We start from the raw sequence: 21,343 nt of genomic DNA on the forward strand, positions 1-21,343 counted from the left end.
AAATAGTGATAGATACGACTTCCAACCAGCAGCTGGCAGTAGCAAACAATCACTTTTTTAAAACTTAGAGTACCCAATTCATTTTTTCCAATTAAGGGGGAATTTAGGCTGGCCAATCCATCTACCCTGCACATCTTTGGGTTGTGGGGGTGAAACCCACGCAGACACGGGAAGAATGTGCAAACTCCACACGGACAGTGACCCAGAGCCGGGATTGAACCTGGGACCTCGGCGCCGTGAGGCAACAGGGCTAACACATTGCGCCACCGTGCTGCCCCAGAGAACAATCACGAGATACTTACTTCAAGGAGTCTGGAGATAGTCGTCGTAGTGGATAGTCACATTTATAGTAGCCGAGGCACAGGGCAGAGAAGCTGACTTCCAGCTCAACAGGACTTGCGTCTGGGCAATCAGCAAGGCAAAAGCTAAAACATCTGCCCCCGCACCTGCCTGCAGGCCTGGCCTGTCTGACACCCTGAAAACGGCTTCTAGTTCCAAGTTCACCACCCCCGAGATGACACCTGGCTGGGCGACTACAACCCGGGGGTCGGGGGTGGTGCTCCAATGGGGCCTGGGCCACGATTGGGCCCACCGATCGGCGTGCGTGCCTCTCGTTCTCTGGGCCTATTTTCTTACACGACGGCCCCTCCTGAACTCCCGCGCCATGTTGTATCGGGGCCGGCACGTTGAGGGAGGCAATCGCGCATGTGCGGGTTGGCGCGGCGCACAGTACGCACCGGGATGGGAGGCTGGAGCAGCGTGAACCGCTTCAGCGCCATTTTGGCCCCCTGTAGGGGCCAGAATTGGTACTCCCAGTGGCCCATTCATGCCGTCGTGAAACACGATGGTGTTTCCGACGGCATGGACACTCTGCCGCCGAATGGGAGAATCCTGCCCATGGTTTCCCCTAATCGGCATTGTTTTGTTACCTGTAGAGATGGTAACTCAGTTACAGTAGACACTCTGGAAAAAAGGCTAGAAGTCGTCCAGAAGTTTGATGGTAGGTTTATTGAGCAACACAACTTAAATAACTGCGAGAGCAATTACTTAAAAAACTGCACTTGTAGATGAGGTTACAACTTTTCTATGCTCTGCAACTAGGCCTGACCACACTAGCAGCCCTGAGCTAACTTTCTGTTCCTGTTCTCGTCACAGTCATATCAGCCAAAGTGTGTGGGAGGGCCGTCGGCGTCATTTTTATACATGCCCCTGCTGCCCCCTGGTGGTCTTTCCATTACCCATCAGCTCTTTCTGTACACACTCAAGTAAGGATCACTACATCCCCCTTTTCACTTTTTTTTTCATAGTTGCAGAGCTGTAACTTAAAACAAAATTCAAACACAGTTAGTTTCATGCACAAAAACAGAGCAGAGCAATGATTGTATCAGTCCATGTTCACATGTTCAGGCGGTTGGGTGCACGTCTGATCCGGGTAGACCCCCTGAGTGGGCATGGAGACAGATAGTCTTTTATAGACCTCCTGAGTTGGGATGGAGACCCAGAGTCTTTTATGTCCATCCCGGAGTCCCAGGATGTCGTATGATGGAGTCCTGCAGATCTAATGTTGGAAATGCAGGTTGACGAGGAATAACTTTCAGCAGGTCTCGCCGATTGCGTCGAAACTGTATTCTATCATCAGACTTCACAATGTAAGATCGTGGTGATACTTGGCAGAGAACCATCGCCATGTTAGACCAACCCCCAGCCGGGTGTCCCAACCTTACCGTGTCGTTGATCGCTAATGGATGCAGCACTTTTGCCTGCCGGTCATAGTGCTGCTTTTGTACTTGACATTGGTGATGCATCTTGCCTAGGACTGGCGAGTGATCGGGATTGGTGAAGTGTTATGCCGGTAGCGCTGTCCGCACATCTCGATTGAAGAGCATTTGAGCCGGTGACAGCCCAGAGCTCAAAGGCGATGAACGGTATGACAATAGGGCCAAGTGTATGTCGGACATTGAGTCAGTGGCCTTGCTGATCAGTTGCTTAATAATGTGGACACCTTTCTCCACCCTGCCATTCGATTGAGGAAAGTGAGGACTCGACGTCACATGCTTGAAGTTGTACTGTTTTGCGAATGCCAACCACTCCCAGCTGGCAAAGCAAGGACCATTGTCGGACATCACCGTCTGTGGGATGCCATGCCTGGAGAAGGTTTCTTTGCAGGCTTTGATAACTGACGCCGATGTGAGATCCGGGAGTTTCAGTACTTCCGGAAAGTTGGAGTAATAATCGATGAGAAGAACATAGTTTCGGCCCATGGAGTGAAACAAGTCTATGCCAACTTTGTCCCACGGTGACATAGCCATCTCATGCTGTTGCAGTGGCTCCTTGCATTGTGCCGGTTGATGTTTTTGACACGTGTCACATGTGAGCACCATGTTCGTTATGTCCTCGTTTATCCCAGGCCAATACACGGATTGCCGTGCTCTCCTTTTGCACTTTTCAGCACCAAGGTGCCCCTCGTGAATCCTGCGGAGCATGTCCGCCCGGAGCGCCAGTGGAATGACAATTCTGTCATTCTACAGTATGATGCCATCCACCACGGACAGTTTAGTTTGGACGTTTTGGAACTTGGGCATTGCCCTCTTGGCCAGCCATATTGAAGGTTGTGCATGACCTGGAACAGGGTCGCATCTTCTTGTGTCGCCTGACAAATTTGCTGCAGCCTCTCGTCCGTTGCAGGGAGTGTCTCCCTGCACGAGTGTGCATGAGCTTCCACATCATTAATGGAAGCCGGAGGCCGATTGTCAGCGTCAATGGCTCAGGATAAGGTGTCAGCTATTATTAGGTCCTTACCAGGGGTGTAGACCAGCGTGAAGTCGTACCTCCGCAACTCCATCATCATGCGTTGAAGGCGCGCTGTCATGTCATTGAGATCTTTGTTGATGATGTTGACCAGTGGCCTATGATCAGTCTCCACGCGAAATGTGGGGAGGCCATCCACATAGTGGTGAAATTTGGTCACGCCTGTGATCAATCCCAGGCACTCCTTCTCTATCTGTGCATACCTTGTGTCCGAGTGTCCATTGCATCTACTGTGCAATAAAGTTTCCATGCCTTTGCATTGGAGAGTAGTATTTGGCTGCGGACTGACACTGGGAGGCAAAATGATTCATCTTAGAGCATTTTAGACACCTTTTCCCGTGTGCAGGACATTTCCCTTCTAAATGGGTGGTGCCACAGCGGTAGCACATCATGACGTCCGTGACATCACGCGCTGGCAGCATTCGCGCATGCGCAGCGCGCTCTTCAGACAGGGGCAGGTATTGTGTGTACTGCGCATACGCATACCGGGTCCTTCCGGGATCACGTCTGTCCTGATTGCGCGTATGCGCAGACGTGCCGTTATGGGCGCCAGTCACCAGAAAAGAAGGCCTGTGAGGAGAGGCCACCATTCTTATGTCTGCCTCGTGGTGGATCTTCTCCATATTTTTTTTTTCAAGAAACTCCAGGTACTGCTGCTTTTTCTGCTCTTGCTGTAAGCACTTTGCTATTATGGTTTTTAATATGAAATCATTTTGCAGCAGTAATGATTTCCTTAAATTTTTGTCGTAAAGACCATAGATTAATTGATCCCTGATGATGGAGTCTGTTAAATCAGCATAGTTGCAGCTTTGTGCTAGCAAGCGGAGATCTGCGACAAAACTGGAGATAGTCTCCCCGTTTTTTTGGAATCTGTTACGCAGGTTAAATCGTTCCATGATTTCATTTGATTGTGATTTATAGTAGTCATCAAATTTTGCCACTATCACTTGATATTTAGTTTTATCTTCAGTATCACCATACGTAAACGAGTTATAAATGTCTACCGCCTGCCGGCCTGCCGTTGAGAGTAATAGTTCAATCTTTCCCTCGTCGGTGGCTGTATTTAGGTCCATAGCTGCCATGTACATCTGAAGTTGCTGTTTATACATTTTCCAGTTACTATTTAAATTACCGGTAGTTTTCAGCATCTCTGGAAGTAGCATCTGATCCATCGCTTCAGTAGGTTGTTTGGAATCAAAATGCTGTGAAGTCTTCCACAGTCGAGCAGCCGGCCCGTTGCTTTTGCTGGTTGCTTTGCTTCTTTCTGGTCTCTAACCTAATCTTTCTAGTGCTGTTCAAATAAAGCCACTCCTATACAATGTTTTGTTACCTGCAGAGATGGTAACTCAGTCACAGTAGACGCTCTGGAAAAAAGGCTAGAAGTCGCCCAGATGTTTGATGGTAGGTTTATTGAGCAACACAACTTAAATAACTGCGTGAGCTCTTACTTAAAGAACTGCACTTGTAAATGAGGTTACAACTTTTCTATGCTCTCAACTAGGCCTGAACACACTAGCAGCCCTGAGCTAAATTTCCGTTCCTGTTCCCCTCAGTCTGTTCAGCCAAAGTGAGGGGGAGGGCCTTCAGTGCCCAGTGCTGCCCCCCTAATGGTCTTTCCATTACCCATCAGCCCCTTCTGTGCACACTCAAGTAAGGATCACTACAGGCATCTCCCTTGATCCAGCCCCCAACTTAAAGTGCTGCCTCAACTGCCTCCAAATATTTAACTAATGATGTTTCAAACGTTCAGGAATATCACTCAATAATTATCAATTGTCCTGTGCGCAGGCGCCCCCGATGCCAGTCTGAAAGATGGCGGCCGCGGACTGTGTTTATGCTGTTGTCGGGAATATTCCGCGCAGCCTCCGCTCTGCCGACCTCCGTAACCAGTTCTCTCAGTTCACCGAGAGCGGTGGCTTCAGCTGTTTCCACTACCGGCACCGGCCCGAGTGGCGGCGGCGGCCAACTTCGACGGCTGCTGCAGTCCCGGAGCTAGGCCGCAGCCCTACCTGCTGTAGTGTGGTTCGGCTGACCCCGGACCGAGCTTGCCACTTTCTGCAGATGTATGACGGCTGCCAATGGGTGGACAGGGCCGGAGAATGTATGCGGAGTCGCTGCTTCATCCGCATCGTCAGAGCGGCGGAGATTGCAGGTGAGGGGGTGATATCCGGGGGGGGGGGGGGGGGGGGAGGAGGGGAGCTTGTGTGGTCCGGGAGGGGAGGGGGGGCTTGTGTGGTCCGGGAGGGGAGGGGGGGCTTGTGTGGTCCGGGAGGGGGGGGGGGGGGCTTGTGTGGTCCGGGAGGGGGGGGGGGGGGGGGGGGGGCTTGTGTGGTCCGGGAGGGGGGGGGGGGGGGGAGGGGGGGCTTGTGTGGTCCGGGAGGGGGGTGCTTGTGTGGTCCGGGAGGGGGGTGCTTGTGTGGTCCGGGAGAGGGGGCTTGTGTGGTCCGGGAGGGGGGGAGGGAGGGGGGGGGGCTTGTGTGGTCCGGGAGGGGGGGGGCTTGTGTGGTCCGGGAGGGGGGGGGCTTGTGTGGTCCGGGAGGGGGGGGGTGCTTGTGTGGTCCGGGAGGGGAGGGGGGGGGGTGCTTGTGTGGTCCGGGAGGGGAGGGGGGGCTTGTGTGGTCCGGGAGGGGAGGGGGGGGGGTGCTTGTGTGGTCCGGGAGGGGGGGGGGGGCTTGTGTGGTCCGGGAGGGGGGGGGGGGCTTGTGTGGTCCGGGAGGGGAGGGGGGGGGGGTGCTTGTGTGGTCCGGGGGGGGAGGGGGGGCTTGTGTGGTCCGGGAGGGGAGGGGGGGGGGTGCTTGTGTGGTCCGGGAGGGGGGGGGGGCTTGTGTGGTCCGGGAGGGGAGGGGGGGGGTGCTTGTGTGGTCCGGGAGGGGAGGGGGGGGGGCTTGTGTGGTCCGGGAGGGGGGGGGGGGGCTTGTGTGGTCCGGGAGGGGAGGGGGGGGCTTGTGTGGTCCGGGAGGGGGGGGGGGCTTGTGTGGTCCGGGGGGGGGGGGGGGTGCTTGTTTGGTCCGGGAGGGGAGGGGGCGGGGGTGCTTGTGTGGTCCGGGAGGGGAGGGGGGGGCTTGTGTGGTCCGGGAGGGGAGGGGGGGGGTGCTTGTGTGGTCCGGGAGGGGAGGGGGGTCTTGTGTGGTCCGGGAGGGGGGGGGGGGGCTTGTGTGGTCCGGGGGGGGGGGTGCTTGTGTGGTCCGGGAGGGGAGGGGGGGGGGGGTGCTTGTGTGGTCCGGGAGGGGAGGGGGGGGGGGGTGCTTGTGTGGTCGGGAGGGGAGGGGGGGGGGGTGCTTGTGTGGTCCGGGAGGGGAGGGGGGGGGAGGTGCTTGTGTCCGGGAGGGGAGGGGGGGGGGGGCTTGTGTGGTCCGGGAGGGGGGGGGGGGGGAGGTGCTTGTGTGGTCCGGGAGGGGAGGGGGGGGGGTGCTTGTGTGGTCCGGGAGGGGAGGGGGGGGGTGCTTGTGTGGTCCGGGAGGGGACGGGGGGGGTGCTTGTGTGGTCCGGGAGGGGAGGGGGGGGCGCTTGTGTGGTCCGGGAGGGGAGGGGGGCGGGCTTGTGTGGGGGCTTGTGTGGTCCGGGAGGGGAGGGGGGGGGGGGCTTGTGTGGTCCGGGAGGGGAGGGGAGGGGGGGGGGGCTAGTGTGGTCCGGGAGGGGAGGGGGGGGGGCTAGTGTGGTCCGGGAGGGGAGGGGGGGGGGCTAGTGTGGTCCGGGAGGGGAGGGGGGGGCTTGTGTGGTCCGGGAGGGGAGGGGGGGGGCTTGTGTGGTCCGGGAGGGGACGGGGGGGGGGTGCTTGTGTGGTCCGGGAGGGGAGGGGGGGGCGCTTGTGTGGTCCGGGAGGGGAGGGGGGCGGGCTTGTGTGTGGGCTTGTGTGGTCCGGGAGGGGAGGGGGGCGGGCTTGTGTGGGGGCTTGTGTGGTCCGGGAGGGATGGGGGGGGGGGGGGGGCTTGTGTGGTCCGGGGGGGGAGGGGGGGGGGGGCTAGTGTGGTCCGGGAGGGGAGGAGGGGGGGGGCTAGTGTGGTCCGGGAGGGGAGGGGGGGGCTTGTGTGGTCCTGGAGGGGAGGGGGGGGGGCTTGTGTGGTCCGGGAGGGGAGGGGGGGGGGGGCTTGTGTGGTCCGGGAGGGGAGGGGGGGGGGGCTTGTGTGGTCCGGGAGGGGAGGGGGGGGGGGGCTTGTGTGGTCCGGGAGGGGGGGGGGGGGGGGCTTGTGTGGTCCGGGAGGGGGGGGGGCTTGTGTGGTCTGGGAGGGGAGGGGGCTTGTGTGGTCCGGGAGGGGAGGGGGGGGGGGCTTGCGTGGTCCAGGGGAGGAGGGGAGGGGGGGGGCTTGCGTGGTCCGGGAGGGGAGGGGGGGGGGGGGCTTGTGTGGTCCGGGGGAGGAGGGGAGGGGGGCTTGTGTGGTCCGGGGGAGGAGGGGAGAGGGGCTTGTGTGGTCCGGGGAGAGGGGCTTGTGTGGTCCGGGGAGAGGGGCTTGTGTGGTCCGGGGAGGGGGGCTTGTGTGGTCCGGGGAGGGGGGCTTGTGTGGTCCGGGGGAGGGGGGGGCTTGTGTGGTCCGGGGGAGGAGGGGAGGGTGGGGGGCTTGTGTGGTCTGGGGGAGGAGGGGAGGGGGGGGGGGCTTGTGTGGTCCGGGGGAGGAGAGGTCGGGTGATGACTGCAGTTGGAAGGGTTGAGGACTGGGACCTGAATAACGGGTGTGAGGATTGAGATTGGAAGGGGTGTTTGACTCGGGGAATGGCTGAAGGGCAATTTTGGAGAGGGTGGGTAAAGAACGGCACAATTTTGCATGGACTCCTCTCTTTTGATCTCAGCAGATGTAACTGTTTGCATTTATACTTGAGCTGATCCAAAACTCTGACCTAGATCCCAACTGGCTCCAAATCCTATTCACCCATCACTCCTGAGCTTGCTGACCTCGACTAACTCTCCATGTCTGACAACGTGTCAATTTTAAAAGCCTTGGGTGGTGTAGTGTTTAGCACTGCTGCTTCAGGACACTGAGGACCCTGGTTGGACCACAGCCCCCTGCCACTGTTGTCATGTGGAGTTTGCATATTCTTCCCATGTCTGCCTGGGTCTCACCCCTGGGACCCAAAGATGTGCAGGGTAGGTGGATTGCCCCTTAATTGGGGAAAAAAAGAATTGGGTACTCTAAATTTAAAAAAAAAATAAAGTGTCACCCGTTTCCACTTCAGAGGAATCCTGCAGGATAATGGCTGCTCTGATCATTCAGTTCATGTTGTATATCAGACAAATCCATGAATGGGCTTAAGACTGTCACTTTTGGCCCTGAAAGAGGCCAGTCTCTCACCGATTACCCTGGAAGGGCAAAGTAGCTCAGAAACTTGAGCACCCAGTGAAGCTAGCTGTTTCACACTTACTAAGCAGTAGCAACACACATGGTATTTGCTACCAATGGGATTTGCTGTCAAAATATGTTCTACCTATCTCATAATTGAGTCATGTGGTATATGGATTTCAATGCCACTGTGATGCTAGGTAGGTAGGCCGTACATCCCAAAAACTTGCAGATTGTAGAGGAAAGTGAGAGAGGAGATTGAAAACAGCACGAGAGTGTAGTGAGAGCTCCAAACTGGCACTCAGATTTCTCACTACACTGCCAGGATTGAAAAGTGACACCGGACAAGTGAAAGTAGGTGATTGAATAAGTACGGTCAGGTAAGTATTTACTACATTTATCGCTTATAGTTTGGAAGGTCTTTATTTTGTGCTTTATAGGGCTATATTCTGTAGTAACAAGGGCTAGGGAAGAAGGGGCCTAGCGTATTTGATTTTAAGTATCTTACGAGGTTTAATTATAAAAGAGGTAAGTCATTACAGTAGAGTGTAAATCTGTGGTATACTCCTCCTGCTGTATGTGGGAACCGGGGAGCATTTCAAAAGCCTGGGGCCAGCATGTCTGCAGGAGGTGTTCTTCAGCTGTGGCTCCTGGAAGCCCGGATTTCAGAGCTGGAATGGCGGCTGGGAACACTTTGGAGCATCTGCGAAGAAGAGAATATTGTGGCTAGAACGCATAGAGAGGTGGTCACACCACAGGGGAAGACTCCATAGACAGCTAGGGAATGGGTGGCCACCAGGCAGAGCAAGAGAACTAGGCAGGCATGGAAAATAGGAGCAGGAGAGGCCATTCAGCCCTTTGAGCATGCTTCCCCATTCATTGTGATCATGGCTGATCATCGTACTCCGGGACCTGTTCCTGCTTTCCATCCATATCTGTTGATCCCTTTAGCTCCAAGAGTTGCATCTAACACTTTCTTCAAAACATACAATATTTTGGCCTTAACTGCATTCTGTGGTAGAGAATTCCACAGGCTCAACTCTCTCTGGGTGAAGAAATTTCTCCTCATCTCAGTCCTAAGTGATTCCATGACTGGACAACATTTGCTAAATAATCCTCAGTGTGTTAAAAATTATGCTGACAACCAATTTAGCTGGGACTTCCGGTGGTGGCCATGGTTTGACCGGTTGCTCACAGGGTGGCATCTGCCTGGAGTTGTTGGTTTTAGAACTTTCTGCCCATTTGATGGGTGATTTTTAGTGATGTGTTGTGAGGAGAGAGGTGGGTGGTGGATTCTCCCCCAGTGTGATGACGACAGGGTACCGGACCTGGCAGAAGTCAGTGAGAGCCATTGCTCAGGGATTGGAGGAGCTTCATGGCACAGCACTATTGCGAAAGATGGTAGAGGGGGATGGGTCGTTGTCAATGTCTACTTCGCAAATGGAGCATCTCAAGAGTTTCATTGAAGTTGAATTTTGTGGGCAGCACAGTGGCGCAGTGGTTAGCATTGCTGCCTCACGGCGCCGAGGTCACTGTCCTTGTGGAGTTGCACATTCTCCCTGTGTTTGCGTTGGTCTCACCCCCCACAACCCAAAAATGAGCAGGGTAAGTGGATTGGCCACACTAAATTGCCCCTTAATTGGAAAAAATTAATTGGGTACTCTAAATTTATTTTTTTTTAAAGATAAATTTCGACAACAGCACAAGGAAATGCAGGGAGATTGATTTGAGAGCGATTTGAGGGTGCAATCATACCTCTTTATGGATCTTTGAATCGAGTTGAGAAGGGTCTGCAGGCAAACGATGCGATGATTAAAGAAGTGGAGAAGGCTGTCTCAGACCAGAGTGACCAAATATTTTCACTGGAGGCGGAGATGTCGATGCTGGCGGAAATGTGCATGGTGCTGCGGGGGAGGGTCGACGTCGAGGACAATCGTTTCAGGTAGCAGAATCTGCGCATCATGGGTCTGCCTGAGGGAGTAGAGGGAACGAGTGCCACCAGTTACACGATGAAGATGTTTGATAAGTGTCTGGATGAGAAGGTATTTGAGCGGGGCCAGAAGTGATCGGGCCCACTGGCCCCTGAGACAGAAGCCGAGGGCTGGGGAGCTGCCCCAGGCTGTGATTGTGCGTATGCAAAGATTCTATGGTGGGCCAAGGCAATGCGGGACTGTTGTGAGGGGAATTGGGTCCAGATATATCTGGAATTGGGTCCGGGGCTGATCTGGCCAAGAGCAGATTGGATTCAACAGGGCCAAAGCAGGTTCGGTTTGGGGTGCTGTCCCCTGCCAAGTTGTGGATAACATTCAAGGGCAAGGAGCATTATTTTCAGATGCCAGAAGAGGCAAATGACTTTGTTCGAGATCATGGGCTGGAGGAGGGTTAGGGTTGGGGCGCTTGGTATGTTTCACTATTTGTCGGGAGTATGTTGTATTGTATCTGTAATACGTTATTGATTTTTGTATGTATGTACGATGTTTTTTATGTGTGCTTTCTAGTGCTATGGGGTTGGTGGTTTGTCCTACCATGGACAGTTTGTTAGGTGTGCAGAGTGTGTGTGTGTGTGGGCGGTTGGGGGGGGGGGGGGGGGGGGGGCATAGAGTGCCCCTGTATGCTGATGATCTGTTTCTGTATATCTCCATGAGTGAGATGGATGGAGGAGGTGAGCAGTCCTTTATTTGGGCTTTCAGGCAGGGGTCACCATGCCAGCGACGGAAGCAGTATGGGAGTGGGGGCTGCAGTGGGTAATCAGAGGAGAGGAAGGGATGGGCTGGAGAGGGAAGTGAGGGGCAACGGGGGTGATGGGAGCATAAGGTGGAGCATTGGGTGCCCCTGTTGTTGTATCTCCAACCCAGGCTCGTCAGTGGGGGATAGGATAGGATTGCTTAGAAAATCTGGGACTTTTTCAGGCTGCAAATAAAATTTTGGGAAAAGTGAGTGTTTTGTGGTGTCTTCTCCAAGAGAGTGTGTACCATTTCAGGTGGGTTGCCATTTAAGGTGGCAACAAGCCACTTGAGCTATCTGGGAGTGGAGGTTGCTTGGGGTTCGGCTCTGTAAGTTGACCTTCAGGAGTCTGGTGGGCAGGGTCAAGGCGGATTTATGGACCCTTGACCCTTCCCCTATTGTTGGCAGGCCAGGTGCAGGCGGTTAAGATGAACATCTTGCTGCAGTTTTTATTTTTATTTCAATGCCTACTGGTCTTTTTGCCGAAATCTTTTTTATGGGGGTGGACAGGTTGGTTTCATCATTTGTGTGGGCAGGTAAAATGGTAAGGATTAGGAGGGCGGTGCCTCAGAGGGCGACAATTGGGGGGCCTGGCCCTTCCAAACCTCTTATACTATTATTAGGCAGCGAACGCTAACAGGGTGCTGAGTTGGAGTAGCGGGATGGAGGCTTTGAGGGTGAAGATGGAGACAGGTTCTTGTAAGGGGTTGGGGTTGCGGATGTTGGCAACAGCACCGTTCCCGTTTACCCCAGGAAGTACTTGGGAAATCCGGTGATGGTGGCCACGCTAAAAATGTGGAGGTAATTTCGGCAGCACTTCAGGGTGGGGGCGGGGTCGAAGTTGATGCCGATTCGAGGGAACCATGGGTTTGAACCAGGGAGGATGGATGCCAGGTTTCGGTGGTGGGAGGAGAGAGGGGTGAGGGAAATGAAGGATTTATTTTTTAGAGGGCCGGTTTGGAGGAGCTGGTGGAGTTGTTTTGGGATCCCGTAAGGGGAGGCTTTCAGGTCCATGCAGGTGCAGGATTTCTTGAAAAATATTTTTCCGACTTTTCCGGTGGTACCGCTCTCTTCGTTGCTGGAGTGGGTGTTGTTGATGATGGGTTATCTGTGGGAGAGTTTTAGAGGAGGATATGTTGTCTCTGGAGGGGGTTAAGGGTCAAGGCCAAGTGATCGCTTCTCAGCCTTTTGGCTAAGATCAAGTGTGGATTGAGCCTTTTGGCTCAGATCTGGTATGTCTCCCTTATGGGGACCATGAATTGGATTCAATTTGAATTGTTTTTTGAAGCAGGCAAGGAGCTGGATTAGGGGTTCGCCTCTGTCCACACTCTGAACCCTGGCTTTGTAACTCAGAAAAAAAAAGGGTTAAGGCCAAGTGGGAGGAGGAGCTGGGGATAGTGCTGGAGGAGGTGCTGCGGAGGGTGAATTCCTTAACCTCGAGCGCAAGGCTGAGGTTGATACAGCTAAAGGCAGTACACAGAGCGCACTTGACAAAGTCATGGATGAGCCAGCTGTTTGAGGGGGTGGAGGATATTTGTGAGCTGTGTGGGAGGGTCCCAGCTAATCACATACATTTGGTCCTGCCCGAAGTTGGAGAAATTTTGGAAGTCGTACTTTTAAAAAAATGTATTTAATTCCAACCGTCTATGAAAAGTTACAACACATAAACAATTCGGAAAACAAACTTCCCAACGAACAACCATACAGTTTGTACAAATTTTCCCCCTTTTCACAATCCCCTACCGTGGTCAAACACAGTCATGAACATCCCTCGCCTCGCTGAACCCCTTAACTCTTATTTGATCTTTTCCAGCCGAAGAAAGTCATATAAGTCAACTGGCCAGGCCGCTACCCCCGGTGGCGTTGCTGACCGCCACTCCAATAAAATTTGTCGCTGGGCACTTGGAGGCGAAGGTGACAATATTGGCCTTCCTCCCCTCTGAGATTACTATCCCCGCATACTCTGCCCCCTCCACCCCAACCAAAACCTCCCGGCTCACCACAAAAAAGTAAATTCTAGAATATGGCCTGCATATATGTGAAAAAAAGGAGTACTCCCTTCCCCCTGGGTTCTTGAAGTACCACGGGTCCACCATACCCATCTTTTCCATAAACCCACCCAGCTCCTTTGCCATTTGAATCCTACCCACCGACTTGGGGCTCGGCCTATCTACCCTCGGCTCTAGGACACAATTACAATCTCCTCCCATAATTAACTGGTGCGTGGCCAAGTCCGGAATCGCTGCCAACAACCCCCTCATAAAGCCTACATCATCCCAATTTGGTGCATACAAATTCACCAACACCACCAACATTCACCAACACATTCACCAACACCCCCAACATCCACCAACACATTCACCAACACATTCACCAACACCACCAACATTCACCAACACATTCACCAACACCACCAACATTCACCAACACATTCACCAACACCACCAAGATTCACCAACACATTCACCAACACCACCAACATTCACCAACACCACCAACATTCACCAACACCACCAACATTCACCAACACCACCAACATTCACCAACACCACCAACATTCACCAACACATTCACCAACACCACCCTGCTCAAAATCACATCTCCCACCTGGGTCCCTCAGTTCCTTTGCATTCACAAACTCCGTTTTCTTACTCATCAAAAGTGCCACCCCCCGCGTCATTGAATCTAACCCTGAGTGGAAAACCTTACCCACCGATCCCTTTCTTAGCCTAACCTGGTCCTTAACGTGGAGGTGCGTCTCATGCAGAAAGACCACCCCCACTCTACCCATATTCCCAATTACTTCAAAGGTGTCAGCACCTCAGTCTCCTAGAATCATTCCGATCAGTTCTCCCTCAGTTTATGCTGCTTGATAAAGTTATTGGCCGCTTCTGGGTCTCAAAATAGTATTCCCAGCCTTCATACCTCACCCAAAGCTTGGCTGATAGAGCATCCCAAACCTGATCTGCCGTTGATATAGCACCGCCTTGGCTTTGTTGAACCCCTCTCGCCATTTTGCCAGCTCATCTCCAAAGTCCTGTTATATTCGGACCTTGTCCCATTTACAGTTGCGCTACTCCCTGGCCCACCACAAGATCTTCTCTTTCTCCACAAACTTATGGAGTCTCACGATCACCAGCCAAGGCGGCTCCCCTGCCCTAGTCTTCTGCCACAGCGCCTTCGAGCGATCCTCCTGCATCTCCTTCCTCTACTGGCGGAGTCCTTCCTTGATGAAGGCCATCAACTGTTTCATCTGGGGCTTTGCTACTTGCACCAGTCCTTCCCCTGCCTCCATGTTTACACTGGCTGCTCCACCACAGGTCTCTTCCAACTCCTTGGCCAGGTCTTTCACCTGCCGGGTTTGGTAGCCAGCAGGCATGCCCTCCATCCAACCCCCGGGGAACATCTCCACTGACCGCCCGTCGAAGTTGCACCCAATTTTGGGTAAAAGTGCTCTTTTCTGTGTCTTGGGAGCTGCCCTGTGTGCGACCACTCACACCATGCTGCCACCAGAAGTCTGGAAGTCATCTTCATATCGGCGATCTTGCATGCGGATTTAGAAGCCAGTTTCGGGATGTCAGATATTTTAGCCTTCCCTTGTTGATTGCTTGCAGGCAGGTCCTGTTGGTGTGGAGGTCAGTTTCTCCACCCTGTACCTTGGTGTGGCTGGGGGATTTAATGGAGTTCTTGTACTTGGAAACGGTGAAATTTGCTCGGGGTGGGGGGGGGGGGGGGAAAGAGAGAGTGTGAGGGGTTCCATAGAATCAGATTTACAGAAGACTGCAGTGCAGAAGAGGCCCTTCGGCCCATTGAGTCTGCACCGACGCTGAAAGGCCCTGACCTGCCCACTTGGATCAGCACTTAACCCATGTGGCAAGTACTCATCCAGGTATTTTTTAAAGGATGTGAGTCATCCCGCCTCTACCACCCTCCCAGGCAGTGTGTTCCAGACCGTTACCACTCTCTGGGTAAAAAAGCTTTCCTTACATTTCCCCCTAAACTTCCCACCCCTCACTTTGTACTTGTGTGTCCCCCGTAACTGACACTTCAACTAAGGGAACATCTGCTCCCTATCCACCGTGTCCCTGCCCCTAAGAGCTGGTGTTAGATCTCTTTGTTTCCACAGAGTCGAGTTGTTAAATTTCAATGGCTTTATTCAGAACCCAAAGATGTGGCACAGTTGTACTTCTTTAGCTATTCCCAAGGCAAGAGAGAGAAAGAGCTGTTCGCGCTCTTAGATCATATACCCGTGTCGTCAATGGTCTTGACCTCCATGGTGCATTTAAATTGCACTGCCAGGCCCTGATTGGTCTTCACTCGGACTGGGGCTGAAGTTGTTCCTGATTGATGGTTGGGAGCGTGTCACCGGTGGTATGACGCAGGCGTCAGTGTCATGTGGGCCATGGGGCTGAAATCGGAAGGTGGCAGTGGCCATTTTGATCGGGCACCGGAGGAAGGGGTGGCGGTGGCCATTTTATGGAGAGATGTTCCCCGACCTCCCAATCGAGGACCAGGCGCCGGCAGAGGAGGAGGTCAGGCTCCAACCCGCGATTAGCTTTTTACTTCATAGTCCTTTGATGTTTTTAGATGTTCAGTTTCCACTAACGGCAAATCCTTCAACCCATGCATTGTCATTGACCCCAGCTCTGCTGGAAGTACCTTTTCCGGGCAAAGCGGCTCACGAGCGCCCCCAACAAAGCTGGCTGTTTCTAACTGCATGCTCAGATGGGGTTTGTCTATGCTGCATTTCAAGGAGCTGGTTACTGTCAACTGCTAGAGGGTAGGGTCGGGGCGAGGTGGGGAGGTTGGTGTTGGGAGCAGGTTTGGAGTTTTATGTTGGTTTTACTTTGTCATGTTATGTGTTTTATATGTTAAAATATTAAAAGTTTGAATAAAAATACTTTTGGAAAAAAAGAGTGTGGTGAGAAGGCTTAGCTGCCTGCTGGCCCAACAGTTGAGAGGACTGGAGGTTGCACAGGAAATTGTACAAGAAAATGAGGATCCACTGCAGTGTCATACAGGCCCATTTTGTTGCTAAATACGGACGTGAAAATATTGGCCAAGTTGCTGGCAAGGTGATTGGAGGACTGTGTGTTGGAGGTGGTATCAGAAGATCAGATGGGGTTCGTAAAGAGGTGGCAACATTAGAAGGCTATTGAATATGGTCATGACTCTGTCAAGTAGCAGGGTGTTGGAGGTGATCTTGTCAATGGACTTGGAGAAGGCCTTTGTCCGAGTTGAGTGGTGGTATTTGTTTGAGGACTTGAGGAGGTTTGAGTTCAGACTGACGTTTGTGGAGTAAGGTTACTTCACTCATCTCCCACGGCGAGTGTGCAAACAAATGAGATGGATTCTAAGTACTTTAGGCTACAAAGGGGAATGAGGCAGGGGTGCTCTTTGTCACCAATATTGTTTGCATGGCGATTGCGCTGCGGACATCCGGGGAGTGGCAGGGGATTATGACCGGGGGTAAGGAACATAGGGTGTGGTTGTATGCTGACGATTTATTGTTATATGTGCAGGACCAGTTGGAGAGCATGGGAAGGATTGTGAACTTGTTGGAAAAACTCGGGGTCTTCTCTGGGTACAAAGTGAATGTGGGAAAGAGTGAGGTCTTCCCGGTGAATGACTTGGGGAGGAGTATAAATCTTGGGGCTCTGCCATTTAAGGTGGATAAGGTTAGGTTCCGATAACTGGGGATTCAAGTTGCGCACAATTGGGTAACGATGTACAGGTGGAATTTAATTGGACTGGTGGAAGGACTTGAGGGCGATCTGAGGAGATCTGTTGCCATTGGCAGGGAGGGTGCAGGCCTTTAAGATGAACGTGTTGCCTAGGTTCTTGTTTATCTTCCAGTTTCTCCTTGAGGCCTTTTTCCAAAGGGTGGATGGATTGATCTCCAGGTTTGAGTGGGCAGGAAAGATAACAGGGGTCAGCAGGGCCCTTTTGCAGAGGAAAAGGCTAATGGGAGGCTTGTTAGAGCTCCCAAATTTGCTGCACTACTACTGGGATGTTAATGTGTTGAGACGATGGTGGGCAGAGGGGGTGGAATGGGTGCGAGTGGAGGAGGACTCCGGTATGGGTTGAGTTTAAGGGCTATGGTAACGGCCCCGCTCCCGTTTGCCCTGGGGGAAATATACTAATAGCCCGGTGGTGGTGTCAGCGATACAGATCTGGAATCTGTTACAGAAGCACTTATGTTGGGGTGGCCGTCAGTATTGGTCCCGCTGTGTAGGAATCATAGGTTTGCACCCGGATGAATGGACGTGATGTATGAGGGGTGGCACAGTGCAGGGGTATGGCAAGTGAGGGATCTATTCGCAGGAGAATGGTTTGCAGATCTGGCGGAGCTTCAGGAGAAGTTTGAGTTACCAAGGGGGAGCAAATTCAGATACTTACAGGTTCGGGATTATGCGTGGAAGGAGCTTCCCACTTTCCCCCAAATACCAGAGTATATGTTACTGGAAAAGCAGTTGGCTCCAGCCGTTTGGGAGGCAGGGATGATCGGTGATATTTATGGGTAGTTGGGAAAGAGAGATGGCATGAGTGCAAAGGATGAAGGGCAGGTGAAAGAAGAGCGGGGGACCAAGCTAGGATAGGTTTTTGGGGGGGGGGGGGGGGGGGGGGGGAGGGAGTGAGATATTACGCCGGATCAGTGTGACGTCCTTGTGCGAGAATGAGTCACATTCAATTTAATGTGGTGCAAAGGGTACACATGATGCAGGCCCGGATGAGAGGGGTTCTTCCCTGGGGTAGAGGATCTCTGTGAGAGATGTGGGCGTGGGTTGGTGAACCACGCCTATATGTTCTGTGAAATGTGTATGTGAAACTGGGGGGCTTTTGGGAAGCAGTGTTCAAGGCTCTGTCTGAAATAGTGGGGTTCGAAGTAGCACCGTGCCCTTTGGTGGCAATGTTTGGAGTCATGGAGTTGCCGGGACGACAGGAGGGGAAGAGAGGTCCATTAAAGTGGAACAATATTACAAACAATGTGTAATGATTGTGTTTGTGGGTGATTTTTGGAACCCAATCTTGTTTGAGTTTGGAATAAAACAGGGGTGGCATGGTAGCACAGTGGGTAGCACTATTGCTTCACAGTTCCAGGGTCCCAGGTTCGATGCCAGGTTTGGATCAGTGTCTGCGCAGAGTCTGTATGTTCTCCCCGTGTCTGGGTGGGTTTTCTCCAGGTGCTCTGGCTTCCTCCCACGGTCCAAAGATGTGCAGGTTAGATAAATTGGCCAGGCTAAATTGCCCTTAGTGTCCAAAAAGCTGAGGTGAGGTTGCTGGGTTACTGGGATGGGGGTGTGGGCTCAGCTAGGGTGTTCTTTCCAAGGGCCGGTGCTGACTCAGTGGGCTGAATGGCCTCCTTCTGCACTGTAAATTCTATGATTCTATGAAAATATATTTTAAAAATAAGATTGTCAGTCAGGCTTGCAGCGTGGTAAATTTGCATGTCCTGGAAGCTACATATATTAATATACAGGGCCCTGCTCTTTGTAGATGGAAAGAACATATACACACATTATGGCTGTTTCAGCTAAACAAAATAAGTGACAGCCATTTGCTGACTTATTACCCAGGGCACTGCCCTGACCAATCAGGATCAAGCTTTCTGATTTAATGCTTGGCAGTTTACTGTCAGTCACCATAAACTGGTGCATTCTCCATGGCAATATCTCTACTACTCAGCCCACTTACAGTATAAATTGTTGTTTTCCCCAAATACTGCTATTCTTCAAAGTGTCCAGGTGATTGCAAAACGAAAAGCTTTATCATGCCTCTTTTTTCAATAATACACAAGTTCTGTACTATCAAATGACTACTTTTAAATTGTTGTCAGTGCTGTAATGTAGAAACAAGGCAGTAAATTTATGCATATCAAGCTCCCACAGAACAGCAACAACTTGATACTGTCCAGATAATCTGAATATTTAGTGATGTTGATTGAAGGCTAAATATTTGCCAGGATCCTGGAGATCTGCTCTTCAAAATAATGCTGTGAGACCTTTTACATCCACTTGAGAGAGCAAACGGATGAGGTCTCGGAATCAAATTTCATTGAAAGGCAGCACTCCTTAAGTACTGAACTGGAGTGTCAACTTAGATTTTTGTGCTGAAGTTCTTAGAGTGGGAGTTGAACTTATAACTTCCTTATTCAGGAGCAAACATGCAAACAACTGAGACACAGCTGACAATGCACATGCAGAGAGAATTGGGAAAGGAAATCTGGAACTTGGGCGTAGGTGGTTGAAGTGGAGCAATTAAAATCAGGGATGGGCAAAGGTCAGAATTGGAGAAATACCAAGATCGTGGAAGATTTTAGGAGTAAATTAAGTTTATATAGAGGTAAGAAGGAGTGCGGAACGAGGGCCCTAGAGGGATTTGAAAACTAGGGTGATAATTTTAAAACTGAAACTATGGCCTGCAATCTCTGCTCCCACCACTCCTCCTTTAAGATGCTCTTTAATAAGGAGTCCATATGACTGGCACCCCTTCCACCACCTTAAATATTCACTCCCTCATCCGCCAATGCACAATGACAGCTGCGTGTACTACCTACAAGATGCATTGCAGCAACTCGCCAACGCTCCTTCGTCGGTCTACCATCTCGGAGAACAAGGGCAGCAGGTGCATGGGAATTACACAACCTTCATGCTCTTCCCCTCCATGACTCTCACTGTTCTGACTCGGAACAACATTACTGCTCCTTCACACGTTGGGTCAAAATCCTGAAACTTCCTCCCTAACAGCACTGCAGGTGTAACTTTATTATATGAACTACAGTGGTTTAAAAAAGGCCTTTCACTGCCAACTTCTCGAGGACAATTAGGGATTGGCAGCAAATGTTGGTCTTGCCAATGACATGCGTCCCAAGAATGAATATTTAAAAGAAAGCTATTTCTTTTATCACGCAATTCATCCCTGTTATATTTCCTTATGTGATTTGCTGTCAAATTGTTGCTGGATAAAGCTCCTGTGAAGTGCCTTTGGATGATTTGCCATGTTAAATATTCTATGTAAATGTAAGTTGTGAAATTTTGTAGCTTGTTTAGCTCAACTTTAAATCTCTTGTCGTGCCCTACACCAGCTGATCACTGCCCACAGTACAGTATCATCCGTGTCTGGAGAACAATTCATGGGTTGGGAGTACAAGCTAATTCAAATGTTTCACAGCTGCATTTGGCAGTATAAGTAGCATAGGAGTGGCGCATGAACATGTGGGCTCTGCGTGTATGTTCATGCGTGTACTGGGGGTGGTGTTAGTGCACATGTGTGTTTGGGCGTTGCAATTTCAGAGGACTATGTTCAATGTGTTTTTGTTCAACAGATTCTGACATCTTCTCATACAAAACGAGAAAAGAACTTCGGAGTCAGAAAGCTCAGAGTGAGACTTTCACACCTGAGGACTTGTCCAGATTGCCAGAGTTAAACCCCCCGACATTGATGCCCAATGGGAATGTTGGAACACCACTGAAAGTTTTCCTAGAACTGATCCAAGCATGCCGCCTACCTCCCCGTATCATCACCAAGCTCGGCCTGATATTTCCCAAGACCAGCTCTAGCAGACGTTATGGTAATGTTCCATTCCAATATCAAGACTCAGCCCCATTATACAGTGGGAAAACAGTTTACACAGCTGCATGGGGAGGGAAAACTGATGCTGTGCTGCAGCCAAAAAAGGAGCGACAATGGACAAGACGCAGGAAGTTGTTAAAGAGAAGAGACGAGGAGGAAGGAGAGACGTCTCATTCTGATGATGTAAGCAGCATTTCTTTGTCTTGTGGGGAAAAGTTCCACGGTGAATGATACATGTGGATACAGATAAATATTCTCAGATGTAGCCCCGTTGCCAGTCCCAGCCTTCCTCCGACTGATGGAACCTTTTCATTTGATGGTGAGCTGGTGTTTCAAGGATTGGAACAGTCTCATCACTTGAGCCTGGATTGAGACGGAACCCAGATGGATGAAGGTATCTCCTGCGACCCGGCCTGCCCTCTGTGGGTGGCGCCCGGCCTGCCCTCTGTGGGTGGCGCCCGGCCTGCCCTCTGTGGGTGGCGCCCGGCCTGCCCTCTGTGGGTGGCGCCCGGCCTGCCCTCTGTGGGTGGCGCCCGGCCTGCCCTCTGTGGGTGGCGCCCGGCCTGCCCTCTGTGGGTGGCGCCCGGCCTGCCCTCTGTGGGTGGCGCCCGGCCTGCCCTCTGTGGGTGGCGCCCGGCCTGCCCTCTGTGGGTGGCGCCCGGCCTGCCCTCTGTGGGTGGCGCCCGGCCTGCCCTCTGTGGGTGGCGCCCGGCCTGCCCTCTGTGGGTGGCGCCCGGCCTGCCCTCTGTGGGTGGCGCCCGGCCTGCCCTCTGTGGGTGGCGCCCGGCCTGCCCTCTGTGGGTGGCGCCCGGCCTGCCCTCTGTGGGTGGCGCCCGGCCTGCCCTCTGTGGGTGGCGCCCGGCCTGCCCTCTGTGGGTGGCGCCCGGCCTGCCCTCTGTGGGTGGCGCCCGGCCTGCCCTCTGTGGGTGATTTTGTTGCTCTTGTACACTGTATAAATGCAAGCA

The 21,343-nt window shown here is 52.6% G+C and overlaps 1 protein-coding gene across 2 annotated transcripts in view; it reads left to right on the top strand.

The window, feature by feature from the left end:
- The first annotated feature begins 4,443 nt into the window (after window positions 1-4,443).
- gpatch3 (G patch domain containing 3) overlaps window positions 4,444-21,343 on the top strand; it is a 38,530-nt gene continuing 21,630 nt past the window's right edge. For both annotated transcript variants that reach the window (XM_038797669.1, XM_038797677.1), the window contains exons 1-2: window positions 4,444-4,960; window positions 20,131-20,561. In XM_038797669.1, coding sequence (XP_038653597.1) covers window positions 4,621-4,960; window positions 20,131-20,561 — 771 coding nt within the window. In that variant the 5' untranslated portion in view covers window positions 4,444-4,620. The remainder of the gene's footprint in view (window positions 4,961-20,130; window positions 20,562-21,343) is intronic.

The sequence above is a fragment of the Scyliorhinus canicula genome, chromosome 1 (genome assembly GCF_902713615.1).
Source record: "Scyliorhinus canicula chromosome 1, sScyCan1.1, whole genome shotgun sequence".
Taxonomy (NCBI): Eukaryota; Metazoa; Chordata; class Chondrichthyes; order Carcharhiniformes; family Scyliorhinidae; genus Scyliorhinus; species Scyliorhinus canicula.